At 38.8% G+C, this 26,019-nt stretch overlaps 2 protein-coding genes across 2 annotated transcripts in view; both read right to left on the minus strand.

The window, feature by feature from the left end:
- LOC124286872 (sodium- and chloride-dependent glycine transporter 1-like) overlaps positions 1 to 10,583 on the minus strand; it is a 29,157-nt gene extending 18,574 nt beyond the window's left edge. The window contains exons 1-2 of the mRNA XM_046723317.1: positions 10,490 to 10,583; positions 323 to 424 (exon numbers count right to left, since the gene is read on the minus strand). The gene's annotated coding sequence lies outside the window, so the exon portion shown is untranslated. The remainder of the gene's footprint in view (positions 1 to 322; positions 425 to 10,489) is intronic.
- A 95-nt stretch (positions 10,584 to 10,678) lies between these two features.
- LOC124286804 (sodium- and chloride-dependent glycine transporter 2-like) overlaps positions 10,679 to 26,019 on the minus strand; it is a 144,031-nt gene continuing 128,690 nt past the window's right edge. Inside the window, exons 4-11 of the mRNA XM_046723242.1 lie at positions 20,205 to 20,308; positions 19,737 to 19,861; positions 16,769 to 16,881; positions 15,885 to 16,016; positions 13,964 to 14,063; positions 13,422 to 13,522; positions 12,487 to 12,654; positions 10,679 to 11,160 (exon numbers count right to left, since the gene is read on the minus strand). Coding sequence (XP_046579198.1) covers positions 10,969 to 11,160; positions 12,487 to 12,654; positions 13,422 to 13,522; positions 13,964 to 14,063; positions 15,885 to 16,016; positions 16,769 to 16,881; positions 19,737 to 19,861; positions 20,205 to 20,308 — 1,035 coding nt within the window. The 3' untranslated portion in view covers positions 10,679 to 10,968. The remainder of the gene's footprint in view (positions 11,161 to 12,486; positions 12,655 to 13,421; positions 13,523 to 13,963; positions 14,064 to 15,884; positions 16,017 to 16,768; positions 16,882 to 19,736; positions 19,862 to 20,204; positions 20,309 to 26,019) is intronic.

Genomic DNA, 26,019 nt, shown 5'->3' on the forward strand with positions numbered 1-26,019 from the left:
TCATTTACCAGTTCAGACCTGTCATATGTCATCCGATAAGAAAACGTTTGTTTGACGGATTGTCGAGCCTTGAATGCGCTGCCACTCTTTCCGTAGTGAGACAATATGTTCACAGAGATTGGCCCCGATCCAAATCATACCAAAGGTGTTTAATTGGAGAACAATCTAGTAATTACGCTGGCCAAGGAGGGGTGGTAAAGATTTGCTGGCTTAGAACAGTCACCACAACATGGACACTGAAGGGCCTTACATTATCGGCTTAGTAAGCAAAGTTTTGATCTTGAGGCCAAAAGGGAACCTTGCCTGATAATCGTCCGTTTACCTGTCCACCCGTAACATGATTATGAGAATCCCGCCAAAGGTGGTGTCTCTGGCATAAGTCTCACCATGTCGTCTCCAAACATGTTTCCGTACATCTGTAAAGCTTGAAGGACAAGCACACAGCTAATTTTATGAAAACATTTAACAGTAATAATTTATGTAATGTAATATACATTCATGGAAACCAAAATGGTTAGTAAACATATTTAAATAAAAACAAAAAGCTGAACACTTATCGGTATAAATGTATGTAAACTCAATTAAGACGCTTGAGGTGCTTGTACCATAGTCATTTCCAGGGTTAAAAAAAGTGGTTCAGTGCCAAAAGCATTTCATTTAATTGTTTTAATTATGTTATAAATTTTGCATTTATAACTGTTCCATATCTTGATAATACAACATTGATTCATTGGACAACCTGCCATTCTCACAATGTTTCATTCCTCAGCTGTTAACCTGTATGATACATGGAATATGCATGCAGATATGTTTTCAAGACAAATTGTCTTTATCTTTGCATATTTTCCATAACTAAAGCATATCAGCTCAATTTGACCCACTTTTCACTCTTGTTACTCCCGCAAGGTGGAGTTCCTGTATATCATTTTCATATCAGGTATGCTATGTTTATAATCAGGGTATGCAATGTTAGGTATGCAATGTTTAAAATAGCTCTAAATTCTTTACTTAAATCTATACTAATTTCGTTATATACCTCTGATTTTCCAACACAGTATGTTTATCTCCATTCTACCATAACTGCGTTTTTACGATTTCCAAAAAATACATACTGTGTTGGAAAATCAGAGGTATATAACGTGATCATATACCTCTGAATGACTTAAGTTAACCAATCACAATCCAGTATTTATTGGTCATAGTAGGATATAATACTTATAATATATTGTATAGTAGTGAAATAGCTATTCGGCAGTACCTTTTCTTGTATGGCGACTTTATGGGGAAATTTAACCGCTAAAAGAGGACACTAAGTTTGTCTTTACGGTGCCCTTGTCAGTTTAATCTTGATATCTATCCATCGGCATCATTTTATGTCTAACCAGGTACAGAAAGTAAGTTGCTGAATCACCTTGAACGACCATCGCCATGTAAACATGCTCTATTTTGAACTTACTTTGGTCTGTTTATCGTACAAACATAATGCTCAAAGACTTCAACTTCAATAGAGAGAATATTTCGTGTTTTATCTGAAACAATCAGAGTAGCATACAGCGGGAAAAGAACCAGTTAAATAACTTACATCCCTGTCAAACAATTGTTATCAACTGCATATACTCACATTCATGTTATTGCATTTGGAAACAGATGTGGTAGAAATTGCATACATAAATTGCTTACGTATGAATCATACCAACATCGTATAATTTGAATTCTACAATCGAAAACGTTATACAGGTCTCTGTTTTCCGTGCGCAATCATACATGGTTTACGGTAATGCACTATTTTTGTCTGCCCACTAACATGGCGGACACCAAACAACCTACCGATGCATCGATAAATTACGGCGATTTTACTGTCGGAAATTACACATATGTCTTTAAAGATGGATTAAGCGATGACGGGCACGACTCACTACTTGCGTAAATCACAGCAATAGGTGTTTATACATACAAAAGTACTTCGAAAGCATAGAAACAAATATCCAGTCGAACAAGATCAAAACATCGTCTGCTTTCCGAATAAAAATTCAGCAAAAACAAATTTGTTTACGTTGATTCTATGTTATGTCAGAATAGATCCAGCAATAGACTGCTACAAAATTTCCGTGTTAAATTTATTATCAGCTTTCGTCAACGATATCGCCACTGATCTTGATCCGGTAACGGAGGTTGCATTAACATCGAACGCCGAAGAAATTTTAATGCCTTCCGTCCACATAAAACAGTTGGGTTATCAATCAAACAAAATGATATTTTGTACTGTATTTTGAAATTTGTACTGTTTCAAATTTAGCGGTAGTAAAACACAATTAGATCTACAGAATCTGCAAACCGTTCTGTTTAGCCCAACATATTTTTTTTCTAAATGTATAATATCGTTGAAAAAGTTATTTAGCTTAGTCATGATCCCTCTTATCCATTACACTGCTTGATCTAATGTAGTCTATTAAAGCATAATTAATTACCTTACCGTGTTTATGCCAGAGGCACACCCTCGTGTCCTGATCCATCCTTTCGGAAATATCACCACAAATCTGGCTCTTTGTCAACAGACTCGCGAACATGCCAGCGAATCCGATTCAATTTGAATTCACTACACTTTGAAGCCACTAGGTCACAAAACACTTTCCAAAAAATGTAGAAAATAATATCCGTAGAATCGAATTTGAACACAAAGTACACACATGAGTGTGTAAGAGTCACCACAGCTGTCGCACGCAGACGGTATCGAAAATGCTATCCGCTGTGTTGTTGAGTTGGTTTGTTTGTTGTCTAACGCCGCACTCAGCAATATTCAACCAATAATCGGCAATATGTAAATAATGGAGTCTGGACCAGACAATCCAGTGATCAACATCATGAGGTGTATGTCCACTTCAATTTAAGGGAAATAGTCAATATATTTTTTAAGTCAGATTACCCCTGGTATACATTTTTGTTTGCGGGAATTCAAAGTATGTATATGTTAATATCAAAGTATGAGCAATTGTGTAAGATTTATTATTATCTAGGAAAGTTTAGGGTAGACGCATTTGTGACAAAACGGATGTCTGATGCAATTCCCTTCTTTGCCGTAGTATACGTTCCCATTTTTAGGTGAATAATTGACTAGCCTTTGCACCTTTTCGCTAAATCTTGGCATCATCACTATTTGACAATGATTCATAAACACATTCTCATGATCTAGTTGGAATTGTGGGGTGGTGGGGTAGTCTAGTGGCTCGTTAATGGGCACAATGTGTGAAGCCCATTTCTGGTGTCCCCCGCCGTGATATTGCTGCAATATTGCTAAAAGCGGCGTAAAACTACACTGTCCGTCAGTAGTTGGAATTGTACAATCACTTCTGCTTTATTCGAGATTTCTTATGGATGTGAAAAGGCTTTTAACACTTCCATGTACTCTTTCATTCACATACGTAGTATAACAGGTTAATCAAGCATAAGTATATAAGCATTCAGTTTAAGTTTCAGACCACTGCAACATGCTTACAAGTATCATGTTTATACCTTCATACACTCAGTAGCATGACGTCACTTATTTACTTTAGTCATGTCATAGTGTCAGAGTATGTGGTCAAGAAATTATTCCTACAATCCTGTCCTCCGCCTCTACTACATCCTGCCTGAAGCACTAACAATTCCTCCCCACACAATATTTGTTGTAATGCAATGAAATACAAGTGTGTGAGAACTCTCAATTCTGTTGAGCTGACTCCCAAGAACTGTTCCCTTCTATCGTCCAACCATCGTCAACGGCGTCACCAAGGTGATGTGCTAGGAAATCCTGGCATTTCTTCTTGTTTTCCGGAAAGCCTTTAGTATATGTATTGCTTGCAACAATGATGATCAAATCTGATTGTACAATCGCTATGTCAACTGGATTTTGATACAGAAAAGCCGCATCCATGTTCTTGGAAACGTCAAAGACAAGCCTTGCATCTTCAAGTTTCTCATGTGGGTATCATCTTTATTCCAAATACTACACAGATACTTAAAAGAGTGTATTCTGCAATGAAGTGACGGGTCTTTAACTTCTGTGTGAGAGTATCTTTATGGAATGTCCATCTTTGCTTTTGCCATCCCTATTTGCGGTCTCTTCGAGAGCTAGTCACTTAAGGAATAAATATACCATCCCCAAAAAGAAACGCATAGGCCAGAAATCTGTTCCGAAAATGTTGTATTTTCAAACATGTATAACTCGTCCACAAATAGACTTTAGTACATGAAATTTTACATCAGTTTAGAAGAAGGAAATGCCTATACCACCGGATAATTTTAGATAGCGGAGGCGTTGAGCGCGATGGTGAAGGCGTAGCACGGTCCCGACGTCGGGTCTCCTGGCTCTAAGTCAAATCTCTCTCAACCTGTTCCGTACAGTTTGACCGGATATCCTCCGAAGTTCAGGCACCCTGTGGCAGTACGAGCACGCAAATGTAGTACCCGGATGTACCGATCTTGGGCTGCAGTGGGGACTCGAGATCTGCCTGTACGGGGATGGTCATTTGTTATACCTGTTTGATTGTAACGAGCTGCAAGCCGTGATATTGTGCTCAGACTTACATTCAGACGCCCAAGAGGAGATTGGTAATTCTAGCGTGTATTCTTTCAATGTAACGACCTGACCTGAACTCCTTCAAAACGAATGCCGATTTCCGAAAGTAATCTGGATTTTTATAGCCAAACAGTGCATGCTCTTTTGCTCCACAATTTCAACTGGAAGGTGAATTCTGTTGTGACGATTGTTTGAACACAAAAGGTAATTAATAGCTTTTGTTACATATTTTGACGATTGTTTGAACACAAAAGGTAATTAATAGCTTTTAAAAAATACAAAACTTGCGTTTCTTTTTTGGGATAGTATATAATGCATACCAATCCTTATTTACAAATGGATTCAAGTATAGTGGCGCAGTTGCTTGTGCCACTGTGTAGGTAACACCTACTCGGGTTGTCAGTCTAGATTCGAAGAGGTCATCATGCGACGATGTCTATGAAAGGTGAGGATCCTCCATTTTGCATCCATTTGGATGGGGGAATCACTGTCAAGCATGTCCTGCTTGACTGTATTGATTTTTCCATCATAAGGGATACATATACTGAACCGCAAAAGAAACGCAAGTCAAAATCCAGATTTATAAAAACTTTACTTTTGACAGATAATGCATGAAAACAGGTACATGCTAACAAGCAACACTTATTGCATGATGATTGGGACATGTCAGTCAATGCATGGAAACATTGTTGGTTTACTTCGCATTGAAGACAAAATCGAAATTGATCCAACAAGTCAGTAGCGCGTATGTCCACCTCGTGCATTCACTACAGCTGTGCACCGCCTGAACATGGAGTGAATCAGACGGTTGACAAAGGCCCTAGGGATTGCCACACATGTCCGGATGATGGCTGCCTGGAGTTCTGCTGCAGTTGTCGGACGTGGTCGGACTTCATTTAGTCGTCTCTGCAGCTCGTCCCAAAAATGTTCGATCGGGTTTAAATCTGGACTAACAGCAGGCCATGGCAGTAGTCGGATGTTGTGCTGCTGGAAAAATGCCTGAGTGACTCTAGGAGTGTGGGGCCTGGCATTATCTTGCTGGAAAATGTGTTGCTGGTGTCGGACGAAAAATGGCACAACCTGGGGTCGGATGATCTGGTCGATATAACGTTGGGCAGTGACTCCATTTCCCCGACCTGGCCGAACATTCTGGAAGAATACTGGCCCTAATCTCTGATCAGGCCAATCGCTGCCCATACCATAACGCTCGCACCTCCCCATGCATCAACTTCCATTACACATTCGTCAGCAAAGCGTTCACCTCGTCTTCGCCATATTCGAACTCGGCCGTCAGCATGAGAAATGCAAAACCGACTTTCATCAGAGAACCATACCAGTCTCCACTGTTGATGACGCCAGTTTCGATGCAACGTAGCCCACTGCAGACGATTCTGACGATGTCTCGGTGTGAGGATAGGACGTCGAGCTGGACGACGACAATAGAGGTGGACTGCTCTGAGTCTGCGCCGAGCTGTATCTCCGCTTATTGCTCGGTTGTGACGTCCAATAGTCTGTCGGGCAGTCTCGTTGGCAGATAAGAATCGATCCCCGATGTGCGAACGTTGAAAGTGTCAATCTTGCCGTGGTGTTGTGACTCTCGGACGTCCAGGACGTTGGAGGTCAGCAGTGGTCTGTGTAGCAGCAAAACGTTCCTGATAGGTAGATGGTCGTGATGTGCACATGGGATGCATTGGCAACATCTGCAACACTCTGTCCAGCTTCAAGATGGCCGATGGCTTGTTCCCTGTGTTGCGTCGTTAACCTTGGCATTCTTGGTGGGCGTTTGTCGGGAGTGATTTCAAACTGATTTGAGGGCATTTTTACACCCCTATGTGTCCGTGACAAAATGCGCATCATGATTTTCATAAAAACTTCTGCAACCACATCCCACGGGCAATTCAATTGCTGCGTTTTTGCGATGTGCAATATCCAAAAAAATCACCAAACAGAACCTGAACATTACAAAAACCGTTTTTTCACAACAAAGGTAACCAATGTGTAGTTACACTATAATATTTAACAATGTTCTGTCGAATATTTATTAATTTTGAAAAACTTGCGTTTTTTATGCGGTTCAGTATATTAAAGTGTATCAACGGTTAAGGAAACATAAATGATTCATAAATGACAGATGAACTTTTTAATTGTTTGGTTAGATTAGAAACTGAGATTTTTGGTGGTTGTACCTTCAAAGGTTGAAGTAGCGTAAACCTATTGTCCTCCTGAGAGGGTACGTTAGTTCCAAAACATTCGAAGTCAATTTTAAATCTACCAGATTTTAATCGTGGGATATTTGTGTTTTTTAAGTGATGGCTAACTTTGGGCACAATCGCCAACATCTGAAGGGACGATGTATATCCAGATAGCGTCCATGCAGATAGCAAATATAAGTCCCCATGGTCCCTAGATGGTGATCTACCTTCAGTTGCTGGTGATCTATAGCCTGTGTGTATTGTCCGTATAGTGCGTATTATATTAACATTAGATGCTGGTTTTAAATCTAACTGGGATTTTCTGGTTGTTCTACTGACCCTTGACGACAGGTTTAATGTTATACATATATTCCTTTGCAATGTCCAATTGGTTCTCGTCACGATATGGCTGAAATATTGCCGATGTGATGATAAATATTAACTGACCCATTCACTGTTCTAGAGATTGGTTTGCTCACACAACCGAAGATCTGTGTGTGTGTGTGTGTGTGTGTGTGTGTGTGTGTGTGTGTGTGTGTGTGTGTGTGTGTGTGTGTGTGTGTGTGTGTGTGTGTGTGTGTGTGTGTGTGTGTGTGGGGGGGGTGTGGGGTCATAAAGAATCACAACCCCTCAACCCCCGCAAGCCATAAATTATGAACGGTCCCTTTGCACAAAAATCCAGCCGCAGAATCACATCCCTATTTAATCTGATAGCGAAAATTATAAAGGACATCTAAAAATATAACTATGCCAGTTTATGAAGAAAAAACTGTTGGTTAAGTGTAGCCTCTGTTTAAATTTTGTGTGTGAGTAATTTACTCACGCCTGGTTACATTTAATCACAGGTAATTAATTATGGCATTTCATGTAGGGACACATAGTTAGTACTAGTACCTTGTTAAATTTCATGTTGGGACGCATATTTAGTAACAGTACCTTGTTAAATTTCATGTTGGGACGCATATTTAGTAACAGTACCTTGTTACATATCATGTTGGGGCGCATGTTTAGTAACAGTACCTTGTTACATATCATGTTGGGACGCATATTTAGTAACAGTACCTTGTTACATATCATGTTGGGACGCATATTTAGTAACAGTACCTTGTTACATATCATGTTGGGACGCATATTTAGTAACAGTACCTTGTTTCATATCATGTTGGGACGCATATTTAGTAACAGTACCTGTTACATATCATGTTGGGACGCATATTTAGTAACAGTACCTTGTTACATATCATGTTGGGACGCATATTTAGTAACAGTACCTTGTTACATATCATGTTGGGACGCATATTTAGTAACAGTACCTTGTTACATATCATGCTGGGACGCATATTTAGTAACAGTACCTTGTTACATATCATGTTGGGACGCATATTTAGTAACAGTACCTTGTTACATATCATGTTGGGACGCATATTTAGTAACAGTACCTTGTTACATATCATGTTGGGACGCATATTTAGTAACAGTACCTTGTTACATATCATGTTGGGACGCATATTTAGTAACAGTACCTTGTTACATATCATGTTGGGACGCATATTTAGTACTAGTGCCTTGTTACATATCATGTTGGGTTTCATATTTGGTACTAGTACCTTGTTACATATCATGTTGGTACGCATATTTGGTACTAGTACCTTGTTACATATCATGTTGGGACACATATTTAGTACTAGTACCTTGTTACATAAATGTTGGGACACATATTTAGTACTAGTACCTTGTTACATAAATGATGAGACACATATTTAGTACTAGTACCTTGTTAATTTCATGTCGGGACACATATTTAGTACCAGTACCTTATTCATATCATGTTGGGTTTCATATTTAAAGAAATTGGGCAATGTAAATTTCAAAACATTTTTCAAAATATTTGATACAAAAATTAAACCAATTTTGCTATATGGGGCAGAGGTTTGGGGGTTTTCTCGGTTGGAAGCACTGGAAAAGGTTCACTTGTACGCTTGTAAAAAAAGTCTTAGGAGTTAAATTAAATACCCCCAAAAATGTGATGATCTATGGTGAATGCGGTCGCTTCCCACTTTATCTAGAAGCACAGATAAAAGTTATCAAATACTGGGTAAAGGTCTTTAATATGCCTGCATCAAGATTTCCCAAGAAATGTTAAAACATGATGTGTTTGTTTGATACCAACGGAAAGTCAAATTGGGTAACGAATGTTAAAAATTTACTAAATCATTGTGGTTTTAGTGATGTTTTTTTGTCACAAAAGATTACCTGCCCAAAGTCATTTTATAATGCTTTATCTACCAAGTTTAAATTTAATTTGTTAATGAACTCTATTAATACAACTTATATTCGCAAACCTGGTATGTATATCCACCATGCTTTTGAACATAGAAAACATTATTTGCAAACATTGTCATTGTATGCCATTATTGTTCTCATACTTTGTACTATAGGTCTGTGGCCTCTTCAGTAATGGAATAAAGAGAGTTGAATTTAGTACTATTACATTGTTACATATCATGTTGGGTTTCATATTTAGTACCAGTACCTTGTTACATATCAAGTTAGGTTTCATATTTAGTACCAGTACTTTGTTACATATCATGTTGGGTTTCATATTTAGTACCAGTACTTTGTTACATATCATGTAGGGTTACATATTTAGTACCAGTACTTTGTTACATTTCATGTTGGGACACATATTTAGTACTAGTACTTTGTTACATGTCATGTAGGGTTACATATTTAGTACCAGTACCTTATTGGATGTCATGTTCGGTTTCATATTTAGTAACAGTACCTTGTTACATATCATGTTGGGACACATATTGAGTACTAGGACCTTGTTACATATATGTTGGGACTAATATTTAGTACTAGTACCTTGTTACATTTCATGTTAGGTTGCTTACTCACTCACCAAAAGTGTTAAATTTCATGTTCGGTTTTACTCATAACTAGCTATTTCATTCTTCACTCTTTGACATGGTCTGCGATCATTTTCTGCGTTTGCTCCATTACCAGCTGTGAATGGCGTTCATAACAGAGCGACGAGCATTGAGTTGGTCTACAATGAAACCTCTTGTACACCAATGGGAGATGCTCAATACTCCACGTCTTTGTCTGACTCGATCACAGAGAGTATTGCAATGAGCCCAGATACATGCGCCCAGATAGAAAAGAAATACTATTGGCTGCCTTATACAATACGTGCAAACAGAGCAAATGCACCAGTGCAGCAGGGTGTTTTTGACTTTGAGGCATGTTATATGTATGGCATCTTACATGAAAGTGTAGCTATGTACTTGCAACCTCATTTCCCCATTGTATGTGTGTACACTCACCATTGCATAATATAGGTGAGTCTGTATATAACTCATGTCTATATTTAAATAAAGTCAAACAGCTAAGAGAAACTTTATCATTTACTTCGCTGGCAGGCGTGATTCATGCCATCAATCGTTGTCTGCATTATGGGCTTATGGCCTATTTACTGAATGAACTGTCTGTGTCTCTATAAGGTGTTGGATCTGGATAGTGTACAACAGTTGTCCCATGTTGGAAAGGTAATTCCAAACATGCCTTTCGATGCCTTCTTACGAATAGTTGTCCCATGTTGGAAAGGTAATTCCAAACATGCCTTTCGATGCCTTCTTACGAATTTCACACAGGGCTCCTCGAAAGGTTAATGCTAACATATTCCAGCACATATCCCAATAGAAGATAACGTAAAATCTACGTATCTCCGCTTGCTCACCATTATCATCATCCATACAGCATCAAAAGCAACAAATTGCGACACTTCTTGCACGATGTAGTGCATATATAGAATCGGGAGCTAGCTCTCGAATTATATCCGTATGTCTGGGCATTTCTAAAAACAGAACACGATTTAGTTTCATTGCACGGCAAAGAAACATATAAGTAAATTTCATCACCAACATCATGACACATGAATATTTTACTTATTGTTAACCATCACCAAATACAAATGTATAAAAGAAAGCATGTGCAATTCTAGTAGCTAGGAAGGTATATTCATTAATTACTTCATTAACCCAAATGGTAATCGATGATGATGAAATGACGTCACAATGTAGTTTTACTTCTATTACGAAGCTGCTGACATCGATATCTGAACGATCTAATCCTACACTATTGCTCACAGTGGCATGAAACTTTATGTTAAATACCAAGAAATACGTAAAACATAGTGAACAAACATAACATATAAGACTATGCTTCAGTAGTAACACATCCCTGGGCATCCTCTGTTTTTTCGTATGCGTCATGTGGGTTGTCCGTGGAGTATAATCGTTGCAAGGCAAGATGTTCTGGTTGATTGTGCATCTTCTGAAGATACCGTTCTTTGTCCTCGGGCAGGAATGGACCCCAATCAGTAGACGGAGAGCTTGCGAGACGGAGACGCTGTTAAATGCATAAAAATCATTTTCAGCAAATTATTATAAACAGGTCACGTTCTACCAAAATACACACAAAGAACCGAATTAAGCACTCACTGACATATCTCTCGATTGAATTTTAACCCTTTGGAGCATATCTGGGACATGACTGGTCATCGTGTGAAACAAAGGGATCCTCCTGCACAGAACATGGCCCAACTGGAAGCTGCTTTACACGAGGAATGGAAGCTGACAGGGGGTATGAGGAGGAGAGTGCTTGCTGTCATACAGTCACATCGAGGTTTCACTCGGTATTGACCTTGAATCGTGTAAGACACGTAAAATGACATTTGACGTTGAAGTTGACCTCATTATTGCACATTTCCGACAACATCATACCATGTATATGTTGAATAACCGTTACAAAAGATCGATATTTCAAAATGTCATCTTTGAAGGATCTTCTTGATTTAAGTCCTCATTAATTCTTGGTATTAAAGGAAAGTGATTTGATCCCTATGTTTTGATCATGGAGTGTAATTAATAAGTTCGCATTAATTTGGTCGAATGAATAAATAACTTTGATGGTTAGTGGCTGCTTCCTCGGAGGAGGTTGAAGTAGCGTAAAATAATTGTCCTCCGAAGAGGGCACTGAAGACCATATCAATGGATGTTTATAACTGCCAGAGTTTTAATCGTAGAATTTTGTTGTTGCTTTAACTTATGGCAAACGTGCTAAAAATCGCCAACAGCCGAAAAGATGATGTAAATCCAGCAAGGCCCCATGAGGTAGCAAAAGTAATGTAAGTCCCCATAGTCCCTAGCATGGTGATCTACCTTCAGTTGCTGGCGATCTATAGCCCGTTTTCATATTGTGTTGTTGAGGAATGATTAAGCATTTTACACTGAACCCAAACTAGTTTAACTAATTTGTGATGATTTAGTTGTTATACTGCCCTTCGCTGACAGCTTTTTATAAAAGTACTTATTATCAGTATATGATTTTTGTCGTCACGATATGGCTGAAATAGTTCCAGTGTGACGGTAAATTTTAACTCACTCACTCACTGGCAAAGTTGACACCTGATGTTCGTGGAACGGTGACCCCAACCAAATGAACAAACACTGGAACATGTCCAAATGGAGAATTGCACTTCATTGTTGTCTTAGACGTGTTAAAAGTGGAAGTGTCCTCCTCATGTTTACCATACATATGTTGAAGGCTTCATTGCCCCCGTGACTGTTTCAACCCTGCAGATACAATATTCATGACCTAATATGACCAACATACATCATGTGTGTTTATTCATATCCTGTACTACAGCATGTTTCGTTACATATGTAAACCTACCTCAAGAAATGTTCCTTTCTGCTTTATGAGCTGGTATACCAACATGACAGGTATTGGCAATGACATCACAACTGCCATTAAGATTCCGATCACCTTTGCGTATTCAGGGTAGATGTACTCGCCATAGCTTGGAGGGTCGTAGACAAACAGGGAAAGAATCAGGGACGCCTGTGTGGGATAAGCAGTAAATTAATTACACTATTATAAGTTAGGGAGTTGGTCTTAACTCCAATATGAACACTATGGCAGTTATCTCACGGGATATCAGCAGGTGTTAAAAGAAAGCCGGAGGTGATTGGCAAGTGGGTGAAACCAAACCCAGAAATATGTTCAAGGCCTTCGAACCCAAGATCACTTGTTTCGGGGCGGCACGACTCTGCACAACGAATCGTGAACCCCACATGAGTAAGACACCTGTGCAGTCACACGGGTACACAAGTTTACTTGTTCATTGTCTGCCGACCCGTGAAGGTCTGGGTTAGAATTGATCTTTACAACCCATGCTTGTCGTAAGAGACGACTAACGGGATCGGGTGGTCAGGCTCGCTGACTGGGTGGACACATGTCATCCTATCCCTGGATTGTCTGGTCCAGACTCGATTATTTACAGACCGCCGCCATATAGCTGGAATATTGCTGAGTGCGGCATAAAACTAAACTCACTCACTCATTGGCTGCCACGTGTATATGTAATGTTACTTACGTAGCTAGTCAGGTACCTCCATATAGCCCACTGTATCTCAGCAATATACATCCCTGATCCTGTATTTTTTATGCTTTTTCTATTATGTTCCCTAATAGCTGAGGACTTGAGTACTCACATCAGCTGGTGCTAAGACCATTTATGACTCAATAATAAACAAAAGCATCCCAGTATCGTATGCGTGACGCTGTTTGAGAAGGACCTTTGACAGTCTGTTTAAAGTTGAACTTACAAAGAGGATGACAGGGGAGAAGTAGGAAGACAAGACTTTCAGCACCGACGGGTAACGTCTTCCCATCATCATTTCAACATCGTCGCTAAATCTTTCAGAACCTGTGGAAAGTCAATAACATAATATAAATGACGTTTAATGTCGACATCATAGGAAAATATACAACTTTGTTTTGATGTCAAACACCGGTGAGAAAATATTTCCTTTCCTTAACCTAGGCAATAAACACAGTTTGTCATTAAAATTCCCCAGAGATATCGTCTGCAGCCGACGTAGTCGCAGCGAAAGCTTCGAAATATGTCAAGGAACTTTAACAACGTTTGGCAATTACATTGCACTGGCATTCAGTTTATGTTTACACTTATCTGTATGTACCGTGTCCGTGTGTATAAAATGGGCTATATTGGCTAAACGTCTCTCAAATCTCTTCTGCAACCAAAGTAGCACCAGCAAAAGCTTCGAAATATGTCCAGGAACTCATTAATTTAGTCAGTCAATTTGTGTTAACACTTGGGTAAACGTCTCCTACAAATCGGACTTACCATAGATCCAATTGATGGCGACACACTCCAGACAACCAACGATCAGTATGTTGAACGAGGACGCATACCAGTCTAATAGTTGAAACAGGTACACGCCACCCTGTAAGAGGAAAAACAAATGTTATTAAATTCATTAAAGGTAAACGTAAAACACAACTTTGCAGATTCTGATACCTTTCGGTATGGACTTACAGAAACAAATCATCAAAAATGCAAATTCAACTTATAAAGTTGAAAAATAACGCGATGAAAAAAAACGCGCGAAATCGTAGTTCAAACGATTCACTAATTTTCCCCAGCGCTTGGGGGAATTCAAGTGGTTTCAACAGCTGGGCTGCGCTCATAGCACGTGCGCGGTGAAATAGGTTCGCACAGCTTGGAAGCGGGTTATCCGGTGAATACTCGGTGAAGGCTTTGGTGTGAGCTATTTTTCTAATGTTTTGTTGATATTTCACAGGCGCGAGCTTTTTATATGTTATGACAGTAGATTAACTGTTTATATACTTTCATTTGTCTATTTCACCACACGTTCTTCTTACCGAGTCACTTTCTCAGTTCGATACTTAAAAGCAATGTCATTATTTAGCGTTGACAGAATTTCTAACTGTGATATAGATATGTCGTTGTCACGGACAAAACTCAATGTCTGTTTAATTGACACCTATGTGTCTGCCTGCCTGTCTGCTAATGACCATATTCAATACACAACTGCGATCACTGACCACATGGAATTTGAACTTAACACCAATCAGGCTATACACCATAAACAAAATGCATTGATTTATGGCCCGAGTTCGGTCTCTGTCACGTTATGTAATTACACAGACAGGCAGGTGTGATACTTGTACACATGACATGTTATGATGTCTGTTGATTGCAAAATGTTATACACAAAAAATGAGCATGTATTTACAAAACCCAACATCTCTATATATACACACACAATGAGCCGTGAGGCATCTGCAAATGAACCAGCCGTTACACTTGAGTGCACATCCACCCGCTCTGACTGGGTTCGGTATCCCGGCTGCTTCGTTTCTTGGGAAGTAAACCCAAGTACACAATATTGCACTTCTGATTTGCGATTGTACGCTTATAATTTTGTTTATATGTTTTTTCATAACCAGCAATGTATATTATATGTCATGAATAAGTGATAATTTTGTTTTAATTATGTTTGATTTTTTGGTTGCATGTGACCTTTAAACGTCGCAACGTATAAAACCATATACAACCTACGAGAGGCACGACATTAAGTCAATTGTGTTTTGGAGGAGGTTCAAATCCAATCAAAAGTTATACGAATGCTTCGGAATCGAAGGAGGAGATGACGTGTGAATCTTGCAATACGAAAAGCACGAATTCAGTAGACTAGTTCAAGAAAATAGTCTGGAAACTGAATAGGAATCAAACTGCACAATACATCCATGAAAATCAGCACAGTTGTTTTCAAACATTGGAATAGGACATCAGAGGTACATCAATGCACGTTATGCATGCTAACTAAGGTATCTTCCATTATGGCAAATAGGAACCACCTTTCATTCTGATTGATGCAATGTGATTCTAACCTTTAATCTACTTTACTTTCTGGTGCAGTAATATACAAAGGATGAACGATAATTCCGACGTTCTACTTAGAAGGATTTTTGAAATAGTGAACTCTTTCCTACAGTTTGTCTGTTTTCAAAACGTCTGCTTGTTTTACGTGTCACAGTGCTACAAGTTCCTCAGTGGACATACATGTTATTATTATACCTCGATGTCAACATGTCTACACCAAATGAGTTCACTGCACCATTGCTGCTCACTTCCTTTTACGTGAGGCTTCGAACTCCTCAACAAACCCTCAGAAAGTGATTTAAGGAATTAATATACATTGTACATGTATATCGAATGTTAAGTGTTCAAAGAGCCTCACTTCAGTTGCATAGGGGATGGAAATTAGAAAGTTGAACAGACACACTCCAGCAGTGACATACACCCTTCGATGTTGCAGGAACTTTGGGTAGGTTTCTATTATGGCAGCTATTACCGTTTCCAGGATTCCAAACTGTAAGAAAATAATATTTATAAGCTGTTCATATTTACAATGAATATGGAAACTAAAATATTATGATATGAGGTATTCTAGATGTGCTTATACCACTTCTTGTCTCAATAGGCATTTTTCTCGGTACCTGTTGTGTAAATAAGAACGTCGCGCTTCACAATTATGTGCATGGTGACGTGATTTCACGAATGATTGGTGGTGTCTTGTTCATGGATGACTGAACTGTACCGGTACAACCGTACACCAAATAGGAACCAGGTTAGAATCTTCCGCAACCTATGCTTGTTGTGAGAGGCGACTAGCGGTACGGGTGGTCAGGCTCGCTGACTTGTTTCATACATGTCATCGTATCCAAATTGTCTAGATCGATGGTCATGCTGTTGATCACTGACTTGTGGTCTAATAGACTTGATTATTTACAGACCGCCGCCATATACCTGGAATATTGTTGAGTGCGGCTTTAAACAACAAACAAGCATATAAACTGCAATAAGTATTATCTTAAGTAGCGATAGTCAACATACTGTACAAATAAATAGCAAGACATTTAGCCATATAAGACACACGCTTGTGCTAAGATAAGCTCCAGTGAAATCACGTGTACATGGTGTGGCCGCCATGTAATGTTTGACTTCTGAAATATTCACCAAAACCAAACGTTTCCAAGACATGTTCTACTGGTGAATGCGTTTCAAGTCTGATCAACTATTGGTCTCCGCTACGTAGTCTATTATATCCTGAAATATATTTACCACAGAATCTATTCCAATTGTTAGCAGCATGATGAAGAAGAGCACTGCCCACATCTGAGACACTGGAAGCTGGGCGATTGCTTCGGGATAGATGATAAACCCTAGTCCAGAACCTGGTACAAACAGTTGTTGATTTAGTAGAGGTTTTATAACACATTGCCATATGCATAACACATTGCCATATGCATACCTTGCTATCATACAACATTTAGAGATGTGTGACTTGATTGAGGTACACTGATTAGGATTATTCCATCCACATAACGGAGGGGATAAAAACCTGTTCAACCATTATCCCTGAGTGAACTGATATGTGTCTTCAGTGTGACGAACGAACGCTAAGCCACGGTACATCACATCGCAGATGCCTCAACGTAATAAGACGATGTTGCCTAATATAACCACAAAAGAATTGCTGTTTGGCAATGTCTAGACGGAGCGTCGAAAGATGCTATAGTTGAGGCATCTTAAGTTGCACATGTCATAGTACCTACCCAAATCAAAACGTCAACGCCAGAAGATAATCAATCTTCATTATTTGCCAAATAGCATTCCAAAGGATATTAAGTCAAGAACGAATGAATGGATCACGAAAATCACCAGCTATTCTCTAAATAAAAACGTAAATGTGTGTTACCTATCGGTGCCCTTATCAATATTCATCCCACAGGAGGAAGCATCGACAAGACAATGGTCAGTACCAAAAGCAACAGGGAAATAGCGTTATCACTGTGTAGAAATGTGCATATAGTAAAGACTAATGTAGAAGTAAATGTTAAACTTACGAAGAGGCAAGCATAAGGGTGCTTTGTGTCATCAGAGACAATAATTAATGTTAAGTACATACACACGAAAAACACATTCTCTAGCAGTTCATATCTTATGGCACCAGTGTTTCGTACTCATACAACCACAGTGGTTTCTGAGAAAACCTATCCGCATTCAGACGCTGTGTATATAACTGTTTATGCTTGAGGGAAAACAAAAGCATATGGCAAAGAATGTACGAAATATTTTTTCTTTGATATGCATGCAAACTTTCATTGAAGTAACTTCAGTAGATGCTGCCAAATCGTGTTCCAACTATAGGCAAAAAGTTACAAAACTAAAATCTTGCACCAAGGAAAATAACTCTGCACAAATTATTATCAAACACCAATTTTCGGGCTCCTTTTAGATCCAGACAAGGGCCATAACCTTTTCAAAATATATACTGAACATCATTGAAAACGCACCAGTCTAAAATTGTCCATATTTTCATCAAGATGGATTTCAGCAGGACAATGATCAATGAATATGACTAAAATGAAGTCGAAGGGCATGTCTAGTTGACAAAATGCTTTAGAAACAAATTCCTGTTCACAGTATGAAACTTTATTCCAAAACGCATCAACCTGCAGTCACTCCATGAAAAAAGCGCGAATTTCATTCTGAAATCATGCTCACTGTGACATTAAAAGCAGGTGTATGAGAAACGATTCTCATTGCTTCACTAACGATTGTGAAACGAGGACAGAGATGCCGAGGTTAACACCTCACGGAAGAGAACGTGCACTAGGCATGATTCAGGTTGGCACCAGCAGCAGGGATATTGCTCGACAACTTGGACTTGGCCACTCCACCATCGTTTGGATTCATAGACGACATCAGCAGACAGGCAGCACCCGTGAACTTCAACGACCTTGGCAACAACGTGTCACGACCTCCCGTCAGGATCGCCATACTGACCTTGACCATATCCGTGATCAAACACTGCCGACTGTCAGGACTGCTGCAATAGTTGAAGGTCGACGTGGGATCATCAGCGCTGAGACCATGCGACGCTATCTACACGCTACAGGGCTCTATGCTCGACGTCCTTACGTTGGACAAATTATGACTGACAGACACCGTAATGAGCGTATGCAATGGGCTAACAGGCATGTTCAGTAAAATTTACAACAATGGCATGGTGTGGTAATCACTGACGAGTCACGTCTTCACCTACGAAATCTGACGGCCGATTACGTGTTTGGCGTAGACGTGGTGAACGTTAAGCTTATCAGTGTGTGGTTCAGACAGACCGTAGGGTGGTGAGAGTGTCATGGTCTGGGGTGCAATAAGTTACAATCACAGAACTGCCCTTCATGTCTGTCAAGGGAGAGTTAATGCCCTTTGCTACCGTGACCAGATTCTTCACCATCACGTCGTATCATTCTTCAATCACCACCAAGATGTCCATACTTTTCAACAGGACAACGCACGGGCACACACAGCTAGACTTCCCATGCAGTATCTGGCCCAGCAACACATCCAGGTTATTCATTGGCCAGCACAGTCGCCAGGTGTATCCCCCATTGAACACTTGTGGGACGAAATTGGTCAAAGTCTTTCGCGGCTACAATAGATGCGAAACATCCTGGAACTTGAGGCTGCACTACTGCAGAAGTGAAATGCCATCCTCAAGAACTCTATTCGGACGCTTATTGACTCAATGAGGAGACGTTGCACTTCATGTGTCAATGGAAATGGCGGTCACACGCGATATTGACCTTTCGATTTGACCCCACGTGTGTTTGATCCTTTCTGACTGTGGAACAATTAAATGAATGAGCGTCTTTCCTGTGTTGTTGTTTTCGTCAGTCGTCCATCTGTTATTATCCACTAAAACAATATCAACTCCTTACACGTGCTTTTAGTAATCTGAACTTTTGTAAGTGGTGCGTTTTCAATGATGTTCAGTATATTTCAGACACCAACGTTCAAAGTCATTTTAGATCGTGACTAATTACATCGGTGTGTCCAATTTAAGTTCTCCAACCCGTACAGTTTTTGAGAAAATGTGTCCCCATTTAAAAGGGCATGGGCGGGCCATAAGGCGGAAGTAAGGACTGACGGAGGAAACTCCGTTCCAATACTGCCCCGCTCCTCTTCTAAGCGGGGATAATTATCCACTGCGTCGAGTCCACATCACAACTAAATTGTTTACCCGATGATACGACTTCTGATATATGTATTTGAGACTGATGTGCCATGAAGCCCAGGGTAGAGAAGACCACAAGACCACAGAATATACTGCTGGCTTCACCAATGACAGTAAGTAACATCACGTCTCTGAAAGGAATAATTAGTAACATCATTACGTCATTGTATTCCACATCTGGAAAAGCTGCAACAAACAAATGTGCTTGTTTGCCTACCAATGAACGTATCTAAATTTGAAAAGCACAGATATTCTACACGTGAGATCTGTTAGAATGATTGGTTTTGATTTCGTGATTATCATCTTAAGACATCTGACAAATAGTACGCTGAAAAGTACCTGTTCGTAATGTTTCGAAATTCAACATGAATCAGGATCATACTGTTTTCTAAAACATTTTACAGTATTTAATTGTCTTTATTTCTTATCTTAATTTCAGATTTGTGGAGGCCCTCCAGTAGAAGAACTGTTGACCTGAAGCAGTTGTTGTGGAAGTTGTTGTAGCTGCTCATGGTGATGAGGCCTCCGTACGTTGTACTCATAGAATAAAAACCTTGTAGCAAAGCTTCCAGCCAAACCTTTGGGTGAAATAAGGCAACATTTTCATGTTCTCTTGTTACATGAGAAATTGTTATTCCTATACATGTAAGTGGTTTTAACTTCTTTAACATAAATTACATTTCTGTTCGTTAGTTGGATCTGAAAATGACCATTTTCCCATTGTTATTATATTGATAATACTTGGGCATCTGACCTGTATATTGCCGAGCCGAGAGAAGTCTGGACTAAGGAAATACAGTATACCGTCCCCAGCACCCGGCATCATGCACGACCTGACCAGCAAAGCGGTCAGGAGAACGTAGGGAAGAAGGGCAGTCACGTACACAACCTGTTTTATAGAAAAAAGTGAAAAGTCTATAAATGCTAGAATCTGGACAGGTACATAGTACATGATGACAACAAAAAAACCAGCTGTCACAGAACTCAACCTCACGACAAACATGGTCATCACGGTGTTGTTCAAAGAGCAGTGTACGACCAACCATAAATCTCATCACTTCGTTGATAATTATAAAATGTTCAGAAAAGCCATGTGCAAGTGTGGTGTTTAATGTCTCTTCTTATGTACATCAATCAGTACCAGTGACTTATTCTTAAAGGTGTAACGGGAGTATTTGGTCTGAGCCATATGATATTTGTATCCCACCTTTCCAACAGACTTCACACCTTTCATCATACACAGAAATGCAAGAACCCACGAGACAAAGATGCAGAGGACAAGATGAACCTGAACTGTTCCGAAATTGTCAATACCGCTCGACACTCGTAGTGTGTTGTACCTGTCAAATCAATGATACTTTATCAAGATATATCATACGACATTCGATATGTCGTTAAAGCTATTTGATGAAATTGTAATGGTTCAGCCGTCAATAGTTTTGCTTATAAGATTATTGTTTCAATATATACTCCTCACACAAAATTCAGCAACAAGTATTTTCAGTGTAATATCTTTATCAATCTCGATAGCGATTTTTGCCGACATGTTATTCAGGTAAATATTCAAAGAATACATAACCCTTAGTGACTGTCAAATTGATTTGTCTGATAACATTGACATCACCCGAACACAACCACCCTCAGAAACAACATGCAAAATGTGTGGCATGAATGTGCTCCACTCTTCACACATGCACCCTGATCGGTGTAAACCTACCTGTAATCATTCGTCTGGAACAACAAGCGGGTCCTAACTTAATTTTTATGGATGATAATGCCCGTCCATGGATGATAATGCCCGAGAAAGAGTTGTTAACGATGTTGATTAGATCAACAACATCACACATATGGACTGGCCTGCAAGGTCACTTGATCTTTATCCCATTGAACATGCTTGAGACATTATTGGAAGTCGTGTTTACGGTCTCCATGTTCGCCCCCAGACTCCGGGTGACCTTGAGCAGGCGTTACAGAGAGAATGGCAGAATATTCTACACCAGCAACTTTAAAGGCTCATATGGTCAATGCAAATACGTGTAGAAGCTTGCATTTGTGCTCATGGTGGTCATACGCGGTACTGAACACTGCTTCACTGTCCAAAACTGACTTGAACCTTAATGTTAACATTTTGCTCGATAAATGCAGCACATTTTGCACGACTGTTTCGCGGGTACATTTGCTGATTTGTAGGTCTATTATTGCTCAATACCATTTTATTTCATTTTGTTAATCGTGTGTACATATGTTTCACCTTTCTATTGCATCATTCCATGATTTGCAATTTCAATAAATTAAAATGTAACGAGACTACAAATTTGTGTTGCTTAACTTTTTGTGAGGAGTATAAGTTTATGATCTCAACTTTGATATCTGTAATATGATCATATCAGTTGAATCTTTAAGTCCTAAGTCAGGCCTACATGAATATGCACAGATACATGAACGCACTGATGAATGTAATGTATTTCTTATGAGAAGGAAAACTATTCACCACACTGAATATCGCTACTGGATCAAACATAACTATTTCAACCAAAGACATTGGAAATGCTCAGAACTTATTTTCCCCCTAAGAGGGTGTGTATATGTAAGCCCATGTCTTGCAAAACTATTTATTCTTTTAGTGCCTTAAGCGTAGAATATGTGTTCTAATAAAATTTGGCTAAATAGGTCCACTATCTCCTGAAGGGCTTATGTAAATCCATCGAGGCAACATGCAGGTACCAAATATACTGCAAGTCTCCACGAACCATTGTATGCTGACCTACCTAAATTTGCTGGCGATCTACAGCACGCTTGTCACATGTACTGTTGTGAGCTGTCCCAGTATTATGGATAATTCTAGTTCAAAAATCTATATTTGCAATATTCTAGTTCCTTTGCTGAATCTTTGTCAACAAGTTTTTAGGATGCAACTTTATTTATTGTTAATGCGTATCCTGTTATAATCAAAATAAATATGGCTCAAATGGTGCCGATGTATGTTTCAATCTGATCTCACTCACTCACTCTTGTGCTCACACATTGTGGAAGAAGCTGGGAAAGTTTGGAATGTGAGAATGTGTTTGGGATGTGGAAGGGCCTCTCTTGGTATTTAGTTGTGATTATAAGGCTATCTGGCATAGGTAGTCAAACCTCACAGGTCTAACTCATATCCTTGTTAACATGATTATATGTCACTAAACCCTCTGCTCTTACTGCCAAAACTCCTCTGATGCCGTCAATGTTACATTCGGCTTCCGCCATACAGAGTTGAGTAGCTGATGATCCTCCGTGCTGTTAGTCAGGTAGGCGTCAGTGATTGATGAGCTGTTGCTAAGTTTAGTGACGCACAGTGGCGTATTCCACCAGTTGCCACATGTTGTCCATGGCAACACTGACCAGAAAGACCGGTACAAGTAGTAAATAGACCAGGCAATGATGAGGTTATAAGGCAGGACTGAAGTGAAAGAGGCTGCAACCTGAGTGATGCCAATTCCTGAAAATAGAGTACCATATGACAGTGTTATTTAATTATGTAAGACAGTGTTGTAATTGTATTAAATCGTCACTGTTGGGATTTGGAATTGGGCAGTGATGTGCTAGTTACTTATTGTTGACTGCGGACGAAAGCAAACTTGGAGCTTCTGGAGCAGTCGGAATAATACAGCATATTCTTACAGAATCTTCCGTTTTACTCTGTATGGAGGCAGCGTAAGCCTCACTCGTCACATATTACATCAAGAGAGGGAGTATGGTTTTATGCCGCTTTTAGCAATAAGTACCCATCTGGGGAATCGAACCCGGGTCTTCGCGATCGGCGTGACGAAAGAAAGCTTTTAACACTAGGCTACCCCACCGCCCCTATTACATTAAGATAATCAGTAGACGATTGTTTGGAAGACTGCCCACTGTTGTGCTATGTGTATATAATTATTGTTGTCTATATTGCTATAATCACTGTTATTATATTGTATCGTATTATTGCATTTCTATTGCCATTAAATTTGTTTTGGCATGTTAATCAATATTACAGTTACTTTCATTGATTTTGATCAAGTTTGTAGTTATTTTCAATTATGATGGTTCCAATGCATATATTTTCGTAAAGATATACAAATACATTTTGTTTCAACTTGGAAGAGTTATTGGGTGAGTGAAGTCGGTTGTTACGCTTGCTTTAATATTAATTCCAATTATATCTCGGAGTGTCTTGAAGAAAGTTTCAATTACAGATATACATCGAGAGTATGAAATCACTGTTAAACATGGATGTAGCACTTATAAGTATATTCATAACAGACGAAATATTTTTTTATGATTCTATTTAGGTGTAGACCTAATTCTAGTTTATAAAAAGAACCCATGTGCATGTTAGAACAATTCACTCAAACTACGTGTCATGAAAAACTTCACAGCGAACATTTGAAAGGGGTCGAAACATGAATAATGTTTTACTGTTTTACATAAAATGTCTGTTATGTGTGCAAACAGTCCTATAAAATAAATTTGATTCATTCTCAATATGACAAAGGTTTCCGCGTGGGCCATCAGTGTCCTCGTGTCATAAGTATTGATACATCTCTAATAGTGAAATGGAAGTCCGAAGACATTTGTTGATTGGATCGCCTGTGCAGAAAGGCGTTTGACTAACCTCTAAGCAAAGGACAAATGGACCAAGCATGTAATGCACTCCTGCTGGAGAACTGGCCAATGGAAGCTTCAAGGAAGAAGAGTGGAACAGAACACGTGAAAATCCCAGCAAAGTAGGGAATAAGAAACGCACCTGCGAAACAAAACACACTTTATGAATGTTGAGCTTGAGAAATAACGACACAACGTATCTTAATAAATCATACGTTTGTAACTTTTAAGAGTGTGGTACATGTCTATGGTAGTGATGATTATCATGGTACAAATTCAAAGTACTTTGTCATACACCTAACAGAAAAAAGTTAATGTCATTTTACGTGTAACATTTTACGCCTTTATGTGATGTAATGGTTAACATGTAAGGGTTTGGCTATCTTACTGTGAGGTGATCATAATGTAAAGGGTTTGGCTGTCTTATTGTGAGGTGATCGTAATGTAAAGGGTTTGGCTATCTTATTGTGAGGTGATCATAATGTAAAGGGTTTGGCTATCTTATTGTGAGGTGATCATAATGTAAGGGTTTGGCTATCTTATTGTGAGGTGATCATAATGTAAAGGGTTTGGCCATCTTATTGTGAGGTGATCATAATGTAAGGGTTTGGTTATCTTATTGTGAGGTGATCATAATGTAAAGGGTTTGGCTATCTTATTGTGAGGTGATCATAATGTAAAGGGAAATGAGGTTTCATGTTTCATCGAAAATCGGAATTATAGTATTTTTTCGTGTTGTAAAATAATCTTGACATAACGAGAAAACTTAACATAAACAATTTTAAATGAAACAAATTTCTCCAATTTTCGTAACAATAATTGAAACAGCGAAATAGTTTTAGGAAACTTGAAACGATAACATAATCAAAATGTAAACAACATTTATTCCTCAAATGCAAATATCGAGAAAATAATTGAAATAAAGTGAAAATAATGAGAACAAAATTGAAATTGTGAGTTTTTGGAATGAACATGAAATGACGAAATTAGAATTTAAATTACGCAAATATAATGGAAGTAATGATAATAATCTCAAACATGTCGAAAACAATATTTGAAATAAAGAGATATGCGTATTTAAAAACTATTTTATGCTATCAAATGTGGAACCAATTACTGGTGAACAAAGGGAAGGTTTAGTCTAATATCATTTGTCACAGTGGACTAATTGATAAAGAACTATTACGACCGAAACGTTGTTGGTTAAATGCTGAAACAAAAAGGTGCCTACCTTTATGGACAGACCAAATATATACCTGAACAATATTTATATAAATAGTTTGCTGTCACTGTAACGTTCTTAAAACCCTTCAGACGTCCATGTTACTAATAGCTGATGGTAAATATTAAACGTATATCTAACATGCTACCTACATCTAACCTACAATACTCGTCAAATACATATATGTGGGTTGACGTTTTAAATAACTGTATTTTTTACTAAAGCATATTTCATACGCATCATGTTCTATCTACTAATAATTTTACATTCTTATAGCTTATACAATAAGCACATGTCTTGTCATATCTTGTTACTACATATGTGTGTTTGTTTAAATTTGCTTGTTTGTTTGTTGTTTAACGCTACACTCGACAATATTCGTATACTCTTAAAAAACGATTGAAAAAATTGGGAGATATATCAATGTTGATATGATGATAATGA

The sequence above is a fragment of the Haliotis rubra genome, unplaced genomic scaffold (genome assembly GCF_003918875.1).
Source record: "Haliotis rubra isolate DU_JTF1 unplaced genomic scaffold, ASM391887v1 Scf1102, whole genome shotgun sequence".
NCBI lineage: Eukaryota > Metazoa > Mollusca > Gastropoda > Lepetellida > Haliotidae > Haliotis > Haliotis rubra.